The 12,460-nt window shown below is 28.1% G+C and overlaps 1 protein-coding gene across 1 annotated transcript; it reads right to left on the bottom strand.

Moving 5' to 3' along the window:
* Positions 1-4,503: 4,503 nt before the first annotated feature.
* LOC136088258 (uncharacterized) lies at positions 4,504-4,875 on the bottom strand. The gene has a single exon (XM_065811943.1). It carries the CDS (start codon positions 4,873-4,875, stop codon positions 4,504-4,506), a length of 372 nt encoding a protein of 123 aa, XP_065668015.1.
* Between the last annotated feature and the right edge of the window lie 7,585 nt (positions 4,876-12,460).

Raw genomic sequence — 12,460 nt, 5'->3', positions numbered from 1 at the left:
TTTTAATTATATTTTAAGATACTTTTATATACGTTTTAAAAATCGCTTTAAACAAGAACCATTGGTATTTTTATTTCACAATTGCCCGTAAATGTAAAACGCAAGCGTAGTACTTAAATCTTATTAAGTTGACAGTTTAGTAAAAAAGATATATACTTTTTTAAAATTCAATTAATAATCGAATATAGTATAATTTATATTTTTGATATTTTTGGGTACGTCTTAAGACGTATTAGACGTACCCTAGATCCGCCCCTGCAACCCGAAATATCCATTAACGTCAATGGCTAAAAACGTTAGGCGCCTATAGAAACAAGTTGTACTTAGTTCCCCAACAATTTCAGTCATTGTTTTAGTGGATATTTCAGGTTGTGTACGTATAATAACAAGAGCTTTGCTTATATCTGGCTTATGCTTAAGTCAGATAATTTATACACAACCCTTGAGAATCCGAGTTAACGGGGTTTTACTGTATATATAATCTTTAAATGTTACTACAAGCATAAAACATATAGGAGTAACTTGTCACTAACTCTTAGTGATAGTGATTGCATTGTACATTATGCTGGTTGCTATGGAAACTTTGTCCGAAACCTCCCAGCAAGCAAATTCTTTAGTGTCTAATGATCAGTAGACGGCCGCTACAAAATCTGACACAGTGTTATGTAAGGCTAAGAGAAAGTCTAGCGGTGCCCAAGGATAACAAGCAAAGAAGAAGCTTGATCAGCTTCAATAGGCTGTAGCCCTCAACAACACAAGCTGCTGCTTATTGATGAGCATTTTTTTTTTTTTTTTAATTATTTTTTTTATTTTGCCGTTTAATAAATTTGACAGTTTCCATAAATTTACAATTAAGTTAATGGCCGGAGAAAGAAGAAGGCATAATTTGCCTTATCGCCAAGCACCGTGTTACAATTTATAATTTTTACAAAGTTGCTTCAAGAATATATAACATAAAAGAAAAATTAAATGAATGTTTACAAAAGATATATAATAAATAATATAAAATATCGTTTAATACATAATATCATAAATAGATTGAGTAAAAGTAAGAGTTAATATATAAAACTTTAAATATATTTTAAGTAAAATATATAAAAGATAAAGTAAAATATCATAACTAGATTAGGTAAAAGTAAAAGTGAATATATAATAACTTTATATATATAAATACGCACAAAAAATAAAATAAAAAGCGAGAAAATGTGATTTTTGATAATGATTATTGTCAAAAAATTTTAACCTTTATTTTTTTTTTTTTTTTTCTTTCGAATAATTACGAAAATACGAATAATTAACTTGTTTTTCAGTTTTTAAATTATATATCTGATCTATTTTTAAAAGAAAGACTTATAATAATATAAATCAAAATCTGCGTTTAAAAAAAGCTGTTTTGAATCAGTTTTAAACTGATGAAGAGATTTTTTTTCTTCCGGAAACAATGTTTGGAAATCTTTTCCACAAAAGTGGTCTGCGATTTTGAATTGAATAAGAAACTTGTTTAGAATAAGATTTTGGTATAACATAGCTGTTAGCGGAAAATCTTGTAGCATATTTATGGTGTATTACTTTAAAATAAGTTTCAAATATTTTGGGGGACAGTCCATATTTTGTTTTATACATGAACAGTAAAACAAGATGGATATTAAGTTTAAAAATATTCATGGCACCAATTACACGTAAAAGAGGTTCACAAGGAACCGCTCTACCAGATCCAAATATGATTCTAACAGCATGTTTTTGCTTGCTATAAAGTTTTTTTAGCTTAGTGTAATTAGTACTTGCCCACATGATGTTGCCGTAAGTTAAGTAACTATGTATAAAGGAAAAATATAAACTTTTTAAGGACTTAAAATTTAAAAGTGGCTTAACTCTATAGATCATGCCAATGCTTTTTGAAATTTTTTTTTCTATAGAATTTATATGCACTTTCAAAGATAGCTTTTTATCAAAGTTTACACCTAAAAAAATTTACAGATATTTGCCTTTTGATGTTAGTTTTATTCATCAAAAGATTGGGAAGAATAAATGGTATTTCCTTTGTTTTGGTTGGTTTGTGGAAAAGAGAAAATTTAGTTTTTTGAACATTCAAAGACAATTTGTTGCATATAAACCATTCATTTACTTTTTTTAATTCTTCATTTACTACTGTAAAAAGTGTTTCAATATTTTTGTGAGAATAAAAAAGATTTGAGTCATCTGCGAATAAAATAAAATTTAATAGGTTTGATGTTGAAGACAAATCATTTATGTATAGTAAAAAAAGTAAGGGTCCAAGTATAGAACCCTGTGGGACTTCGCAATTTACAGTTTTTTTGGTCGTTTCTAAATTTTCAAATTGTACATATTGTTTTCTGTTTGAAAGGTAACTTTCAAACCAGAGTAAGTTTGTCTCCTTTATTCCGTATAATTCCAGTTTTTTTATTAGAATGGAATGATTCACCGTATCAAAAGCTTTCGACAGATCAATGAAAACTCCTAACGTATAATAGTCTTTTTTAAAAGCATTAGATAAGTGATTAACTAACTCTACTAATGCATGATCTGTTGAGTGTTGCTTTTTGAAACCAAATTGCTTACTGTATAACATGTTGTTTTCAGTTAAATGATTATACAGCCTATTGTACACTATACGTTCAAGCAATTTCGAGAAACAAGATAAAACAGATATAGGCCTGTAATTAGAGGGTTCTGACTCATCTCCAGACTTAAATACTGGAGTTACTCTAGCAATTTTTAATTTATCCGGAACTTTACCTGATTTAAGTGACTGATTGAATATATGAAACAAAGATGGTTCAATTATATCATAGACTAATTTTAATATATTAACGCTAACTTTATCCGATCCTGCACTTTTGTTACTTTTTAAGCTTAGTAATGCAGTCCGCAACTCGCGTATATCTAGCTTTGACTCATTCATTTTTTTTATTAGAATTTGTTAGATAAGAATCAAATGTTGAAGAAGTTAAAGGAATACTTTGCGCTAAATTAGAACTAACATTTATGAAGAAACTGTTTAGTTCTTCAGCTATGAGTGCTTTATTGTATATTGTTTCACCGTCAATTAAAAGTTTTTTTGGCGGAACATTATTTTTATATTTGTTTTGTCCAATTATTTCTTTAATAGCATTTCAAGTTTGTTTAGTATTTCCATTTGCATTTTCTAGTAATTTCGAATAATATACTTTTTTAGAGTATTTTTTGATTTTTTCAAATATATTTTTATAGTTTTTATATTTTGCTTCGTTTGAATATGTTTTTTTTTAAAGAAATTTTTCATAAAGTTTTTGTTTTTTCCTTGACGATTTTAGTAAGCCTTTTGTCATCCAAGGCGATAGAAGTGATTTTGAATTCACATAAAACTTTTTTAATGGAAACGCTTTTTCGTATTGTTTACAAAATTGCGCTAGAAAAAGTTCATAAGCATTGTTAGCATCACGTGTTTCGAGAACAAGCTTCCAATCAACAAAATTAATTAGAAGGTTGCGAAATTGTCGTATGGAGTTTTCATTGATCTGTCGCTTGTAAATAATGTGTTTTGCGGAAATATTATCATGGGTTATGTTTTTTGTTATAAGAAATGTGGGAAAATGGTCTGTCAACTCAGTCATTATTATACCGGTACTAAAGCAGCTATTAGAAAAATTATTAGTAATTATGTTATCTAGTAGGGTAGAGGATCTTTTTGTGATTCTTGTTGACTTAGTTATTGTTGGAATGAGGTTATTTTGTAGAAGAGTATTTACAAAATTTTTAACACTATTATTTGACGCATGATTCAAAAGAATAATATTCAGGTCACCGACTAAGTAAACATGCTTTTGTTTTTTATTAACTTTTGTTAAAAAAGTACGTAGAGATACTTTAAAATTTTTTAAATTACCCCCTGGTTGTCTATAAATAACATTAACAATTACGTTTTTAGATTTTTGGATAATTATTTCAATGCACGATGACTCGCAATCTTTTTCATTTACACTGAGGTCATTACGTGGTATAAAATTAATTGAGTTATGAATAAAAATGCATACACCTCCACCGGTACAGAAGTTTCGTGGTTGATGAATTGACGCGTAATTTGCCAATTCAAATTGAAAATTACGCTCGTCATACTTACACCAGGTCTCAGTAAGACAGATTATTTTAAAATCGTGATTTAATTCATGCATTAGAAGTTTAAAATCATCAAAATTTTTGTTTAGGCTTCGAATATTAATGTTTAAGATTGAAAAAGTGTTTTTATTTTGTTGAAGATAGAAATTAGATTTAGAAATTGAATAGTATTTGCTTTCTAACGATTTTAGGTTAAAATAATTAGTGACATCATTATCACAAAGTGTGACATTTTCATCACAAAGTTTAATTAATAAATTATTATCCATTTTAAAATATAAAATTAAGATTAGGGAAAAATTAATTAAAAAAATAAAAAATAAATGAATACTTATATAGATTCACTGGAAACAGAATCTCATTTCTTCGCAGTCCAATCACGAATGACTAGTTTGTCGATATAACCGCAAATTTGCCGGATTCCCTTTCTTTCTTCATTCGTTCTCTTAAACCCTTCCTTATTTCTGTAGTCTCCGCACTAAAATCTTCATTTATATAGATGTTTTTTCCTTTGAGTTTAAACGATTTTTTAAGTATTTCAGTTTTGTCTTTATAATTTAATAACTTTAGGACTATCGGTCTGTGTTTATTAACATCTCTCGGCCCAGATCGATGAGCTCTTTCAATTTTTATATTTTTAATGTCAAGGCATTCCTCAAATAGTTTATGCACCTTACATTCAGATTCTACCCATGATTCATTTTCGCTTTCTTTTATCCCGTCTATTCTTAAGTTGTTCCTACGTGAACGATCTTCCATCACCCTTAGTTTGTTCCTGATTTTTAATATTTCACTTTTATCTTTAAGTTCAATGTTAATTTTTTTCGTTTTCTGTTTTACTGTTTCAAACTTTGATGAAATTATTTCATCTTGCGCAGATATAAATTTCTTAATCTCATTGAATTCGGTTTCTTAAAATGCAACCTTAGTGCGTGTTGCGTTCAAATCATACGCAATGTCGTTGGTTTTTGTTATATTTTTGATTGTATCTTTTTCAAGTTTATCAAGTCTCTCCGTTAAAATTTTCGTGTTTGCAGAAGTAATAATAGCAAAGTTTTTTTCTTGATCTTTTAAAAGTTGCTCTGTTTTCTCCAAAATAATTTTACTTTGCTTTTCTAGCATACCAGCTACCATTTTCTCAATATTTTCGATTTATAATAATTTATCCATTATCTTATTTTATTATTTAAAGTGTTTTTATAAAGGTTTTTTTTTTTTTTTTTTTTTTTTTTAATTCAAAACAACCACGCTGCAGAAACACGTCCGTTCACTTCGGTGTTCAATACGCAAAAAAAAAAGCATGTTAATAATTTTGTTTAATCTTTATGTTGAAGCATCTGTTCCCAAGTCAAATTCAGTGTAAATTGAGGAAAATGCTTTTTAAGGAAAATAACACCTAGCATAATCAGTAAAGCAAGTACCGTGTAAAATACAGAAATACAGGAAGTTGAAACAGAGTGGCGTGGAGAACGAGTTCATCAAAAGAAACGTATGGCAAGCGAACTTGCCTTTAATTACATACCAGAGAATCCTCTTTATCATTTCAGATTGGATATTTTCTGTAGAGTAATTGATCAGATTACCACTAGCATAGACAAGCGTTTCTCAGTTAACAGGGACATTATTAGAGACACTGTGTGTTTAGATCCAAGACGTTTTAAAGAGACTGTTGAAAATGGTATTTCGGAAAATAGCCATGTAAAAATTTCTCAACTAACTAATCTTTGCTCAAGCAGAATGCAATTTAAATTGTATGGCTTTGCTATAAACTTTGAAAGGCTCTTAAAAACATTACTAGATGAAGTTGTAATGAGTCCATGTGACGAAGATTTTTAAGTAATGAACTCAGTCTCAGAGTTGGATACTTGAACAAAAGCTACTGAAAATGAGAATAACAGAGATTTTCAGAACTTTGAACGTTGTGTTGGGTATTGTAAAAAATGTTGGAAATGTTGCCATTGTATTTTTTTTATACAAATATTCCATAATGCAACTCCTTATTTAAATCTGTTTCTAGCTTACAAATATCTATTAACACTTTCTCTTCCAGAGGTGAGCTGTAAACGGGCATTTAGTAAATTAAAACTAGTCTGCGTTCCTTTTTTTTTTTTTTTTTTTTTGTTTTAGGTGCCCCAAGAAGTCCTAACGGTCTTGTCACAGAGCACCGTGGAAGTGCATTTAACCAGAAAGTTCACGCCTCCTTCCTTACCGTGACGCGAAAATTTGTCCTTAGCTTGTTTCGAACCTGGATCTCCTGCTTATAAAGCAAGCACTCTAACCACTGCGCGCAGGCCGTAATTTGGTAATGATAATTTTCTCACTTGGTAATGATAATTTTGGGACATTTATGATGAAGTCCACCGAGAAGGACATTTTGGATTTAATTGCAGCTGAGGACGTAATTGGCTATTTGTGTAAAGATTACGTAGAGTTAACAAAGATGTTGTTTCTATAAATTACATTAGAAGATTGTAGTTAGTTACATTATAAATAACAGTTTAACCGCAGGGTCCATTTTGATTTTTTTTCATCTTCAATGATTTGAAAGAAGTGTTATTATTGATTTATCATTATAAATTCATCGTTTATTATTGTTATTATTATTATTATTATTATTATTATTATTATTATTATTATTATTATTATCATTATCATTTTATTTATCATGTATATTTCATGCATAAATAAGATGACATACTAAGTTATATTGTAAGTCTGAATGATGTTAAAGGTCATTCAAAAAAGTTTACAAAAGTTTAAATTGAACTTTTGAAGTGTTATATTATTTTACCTATTCATATTCAATTTAAAAAAACATTTATATGGATGAGTGTTGTAACTTATAATAGCTAAATACCCCCACACCAACCCATTTTCTACCCCTTTCCAGATCTTATAGCGTACTCCCTCTTCTCTTCCGGGTAGGATTTGAAGCCCAATTCTGCGCCAGCTGTTCTTCCAAAAATTCTTATTTGTCTAGTTTTTTCTTCAAACGTCAGCTCTTTGGAGTTTTCTCTTCCAGTAGCTTCTAAATTTAATAGTGGTTACTTGCAGTTTTGTTGTTAGTGAAGATGTTTAAAAAAAACTATTAATTTAATATATAATTGTGTGTATATACAGAACTGTGAATAAGTTTTAGGCCACTTACATTTTTTCAAAAAATCCCGGAGAATTTTTCTCTAATATTTAAGTTTGTAGTGTTACTCGGTAACTTTTATTCAAGTATATATAATATACTATAGTCTAAACTTGATATCTTTCTTGGATATATTATCATCAACACATATGCATAAGTAAAATATCATTGGTCATAAAGCGCTACAAAGCAACTCCCTATAACTCTAACTCTCTTTACTTAACTGACTCCCACTCTATTCCAACTCTACTGCTTTATATATTTTTAGGACGCTAGACGCGTCCCAGTTCGTAAACAAGTTGTTTGGTACCCATTGTTTCTTGGCGTTTGTTGAATGAATTGTTAGTATATATCTTCTAAGTGTGCACGCTTGAGTGAGTAGTTTTAAATTATAAACTTATTAAAACACATGTATTCCACACAAAGTATGGAACAATTACAAACTTTTTAATGTCAAACTTCATAAAAAACTCTTAAATTTATTATGTCCTCTTTTTGTCTCAGTTCCAGCCAATATTCGCCTGGGAATAGATTCATACAAGTTAGTTATAAAATCCTGGAGTATGTTGTGCCATTCTCTTTGAAGTACTTCAAAACATCCATCAGCATTTTGGGAAGCATGTTCGACCTTCTTTCTGTACAGGTAATCCCAAATATGCTCAATTATATTCAAAACTGGACTCTGGGGAGGCCAGGTCATCAATTCCAGTATTCCTTCCCTGCCATTTCATCTAAATAATTTTTTGCCGCTCGGGAACAATGTTTTGGGTCATTGTCCTGCTGCAGAATGAAACTATGACCTTATAGTCTCATTCCGGATGATACAGCATGGTGCCTTAGGATATCTACATAACGTTCCCCGGTTAGTCGGGGAACGTTATGTGGATATCCTAAGGCACCATGCTGTAGGTGATTTTGATCAAATCACCTACTGCAGATGAAGATAAACAGCCCCAAACTTGTATAGAGCCTCCTCTGTGTTTAATAGTAGGGTTTAAACACTTGAGCTGGTAGGCTTCTTCAATTCTTCTTCAAACATATTGGCGTCCTTCGCTCCAAAAATTTTGAATTTGGACTCATCGGAGTACAGAACCCGATTAAACATTTCCTGGGCCAAATCTTTGTGTTGTTTTGCATTAATAAGTTGTTTTTCTTTATTGTCACATTGTAATGATGGTTTTCGAATTGCATCACACCCTCTTAATCCCGATTTAAATAGGTGCCGTCGAATAAAAGAAGAGCTGACATTTTCCCCAGTTGCTGTGCTTATGACTTTTGCTAGCTTGGTTGATGCTTTTTTTGTATTTCTTATTGATAGGGTTTTTAAATATTTATTTTCATCTTTTTTTAGCTTTGGAGGTCTACCACTATTCTTTCTATCTTCAAGGGAGTCAGTTTCTCTGACTTCTGTAACAGCATTCTTCGAATACCCTGTATTGGATGTAATAGTTACGGCACATCGTTTTAATAAATAAACTAACAAATCCCTCATGTTTCCTCATCAATTTTGTTTATTTATTCAAAAAAATATATTCTTTCAACTTTTCTTATATATTATTAAACTTATGTACGCTTTAAAAAAATTACATAAGAAAAAAATTATAAATATGTCTAATTATACAAGTAGTCTAAAACTTATTCACTGTACTATGTATATATATATATATATATATATATATATATATATATATATATATATATATATATATATATATATATATATATATATATATATATATATATATATATATATATATATGTATATATATATACATTCTGTTTTTTTTTTGCTGTGTTTTAAAAATTACAAAAAAAAGTATTACATTAAAAGAAAATCCTGGCTAAAGCAGGCAGAAGACAAGTTGTCTTATTACCGAGCTCCGTTACATTAGTGCTTTAAACGTGTTTAAACTTTACATACGTAATAAATGATAAATAAAACAGTATAAATACATACAATTTCAGCAATAAAATAAGTTTTTGCTAACAATATTCAGCGAAATAATTTTAAAAATATAAAGTGCAAACAAGAGAAAATCATGAAAGTTATCAATCCACAAAAAATTATTTTGTATAAAAATGCATAACATATAAACAAGAGTTCTGTTTTATTAAAAATAATGCAATAAAAATAAAAAATTGGGGCTGATTAATAAATATCAACAAAAACATAAACGTAAAAGCAGATTTGCTTTTAAGTATATCGTTTGTTACTAATAATTTTTAAACCATTAGTAATAAAAGCCAAAGAAAATGCAAAAGTTTAATTGATTATTTTAAGTGATTTAGTTAAAACCTTTTTAAATTGTCAAAAATGATATTAAAAAGATATTTGAAATATAATAAATCAAAGTCCACGTTTAGCAAATGCCGTTTTAAATTCAGCTTAAATTTTTACAAAGTGCAATTAAAAATGAAGTTTTGTTTTTTATTAAAAATGGATAAAAAAATTTTCAAACAAAAGGCCCCCGATATTATTGGAACGACAAAGTAATTCTCTAAAAATTTGGTAGGACATTTATGAGAGATTTCATTAAAATAGGATTGAAATGTTACTGAAGATAACCCACGTTTTGCTTTAAACATAAATAGTAAAACTTGATGAATATTTTGCTTATAAATATTTAAAGCTCCAAGCTTAAGTAAGAGAGGTTCAGATTGTGCATTTCTGGTTGCCCCAAATATTATCTTGCAAGCATGTTTTCTTTTTGTTATAAATACTCTTTAGTTCAGTGTGATTAGTGCTACGTTACAGTATGAAACGTTACAGTATGAAAGATAACTGTACATAAACAAAAAATAAAGATTTTTTAAAGACTCATTACTAAGAAAAGGTTTTTCTCGATATAAAATGGAAATATTTTTTGAGATTTTATCTTCAATATATTTAATATGAAACTTCCATCACAATTTTTCATCTAAAAGCACTCCCAGAATGTTTGTAGTCAATTTCCTTTTAATTATTATGTTATTGATTAAAAGATTGGGTAAATTAGGAGGAATATTCACGGCTTCACTAGGTTTATGGAATAGGATAAATTTTGTTCTCTCTGCATTTAACGAAAGACAGTTACTTATAAACCACTCATTGATCTTATCTAATTCTTCATTTACTACTCTAAAAAGAACATCAATATCTTTGTGAGAATAAAATAAATTAGTGTCAACTGCAAATAAGATAGTATTGAATATTTTTGATGCTAAATATAAGTCATTTACATAAATTAAAAATAATAAAGGTCCTAAAATAGAGCCTTGGGGTACCCCACAAGTTATTAAGTTGTTTTTAGAGTCTTTTGATTCTTTAAGCATAAACTGCTTTCTGTTAGTTAGGTATGATTAAAACCAAAGTAAACTTTGATTTTTGATACAATATGATTCCTAGTTTTTTCAAAAGTATCTTATAGTTTACTGTGTCGAAGGCTTTAGATAAATCAATAAAATCTCCTATTGTATAGCAATCACTATTAAACCCATTTGGTATATGCTTAACCAATTTGACTATTGCATTGTCAGTGGAATAGTTTTTTTTAAAACCTTATTGATTAAAGTAAAAAATCTTATTTTCAGTTAAATATTTTTAAACTCTATTATATATAATGCGTCTAATTAGTTTTGAAAAGCAGGGCAAGACTGAAATTGGTCTGTAGTTTAAAACATTAGTCTCAACACCAGATTTGAAAATCGGTGTTATTTTTGCAATTTGTAATTTATCTGGAATATGACCTGATTTAAGTGAGAGATTAAAAAGAAGGAATAACGAGGGTTCAATAACATAAAAAACAGATTTTATTACATTAATATTAATTTGATCTATGCCTGCACTTTAATGTTTTTTCAGACTATTAAAAGCATTATGCTGTTCACTTTTGTTTAAAATTGGTTCGTCCATAATTATGTGAGTCTTAGTAAAATATGAATCGAATTACTTTTGTCCAAATGAAATTTTTGCTGCTAAGTTTAGACCAACCTCAAGGAAAAAACTGTTTAATTTCTCAATAATAACTTTTTTATGATAAACTAATTTTCCATCAAAAATAAGTTTTTGGGGTAAGTTGTTTTTTGCATTTTTTTTTCTTCCCAATTAAATCTCTAAAAACACGCTCACGTTTTTCGAGTGTTTCCTTTTTTTTTCTGGTAATGTAGCGTAATAACTAACTTTTGATTGTTTTTTAGTTTTTTCAAATAAGTTTTTTTAATGTTTGTAATTAATTTTATTTTTACAAGTTTTATTTTTTAAATATTTATCATACAATTTCTGTTTTCTCCTTGATGATTTTAGTAGGCCTTTGGTCATCCACGGATATATAAATGACTTTGAATTTATTACTTTTAATTTTAAAGGAAATGTCTTTTCATACATTTTACAAAATTGGTTTAGAAATAAATCATTATAACATTGTGGGATTGCTGTATAAGATTAATCATTAAATTTAATTTACTCAATCATTTTATATTTCATTAAATTAGCTTTTGGAGCTATCATTGATTTGTCTCATGAAGACTGTTGATTTGAGGGTATCATTATTTAAAGTAAAACTCTCAGTAATAAAAAATATAGGGAAATGATCAGTTAAGTCAATCCTGATTATACCAGTTTTATAACGGCTATTATAAAAATTGTTAGTTATTACATTATCTAGTGACGTCAATGATCTTTTAGTTACTCTTGTTGCTTTGTTTATAGTTGGGATAAGGTTGTATTTGAGAGGAATACCAATAAAAGTTTTTGCTTCACTATTTTTTTTTTTTTTTTTTTTTTTTTTTAGTATTGTATTTGCCGATTGAAAATAATTTACACTCGTAATTTATAAAAACAAATATTTACATGACTGGGGCTTGAAGAAGACAAAATTCATCTTATCATTAAGCCCCCCCTAAAAAAATGCATATTCATCAAATAAAATGTTTTAACAAAATGCAAAAAATAAAATATATAACGTTTAATATATTTAGTAATTCAAAGAGTATTTATATTTAAGAACTGATTAGTAAAATAAGATGATATATAAGTATTAATATTACAAAAAGAATTTACAATAACTTTTTTTAATAAAAATTGAAATTATAAAATTTTACAATATTTTTAGTAATTAGTATTTCAAATAATAAAACTTAAAAAAATCGTTTGTAAATTCAAAACTTATAAGATAAGAAATACATTTACAATAGCAGACTATTGTTTAGAATATTAAATATAATATTAAA

Source organism: Hydra vulgaris, chromosome 12 (genome assembly GCF_038396675.1).
Source record: "Hydra vulgaris chromosome 12, alternate assembly HydraT2T_AEP".
Taxonomy (NCBI): domain Eukaryota; kingdom Metazoa; phylum Cnidaria; class Hydrozoa; order Anthoathecata; family Hydridae; genus Hydra; species Hydra vulgaris.
The sequence above is the reverse complement of the archived record's forward strand: the minus strand, read 5'-3'. Positions and strand labels throughout refer to the sequence as shown.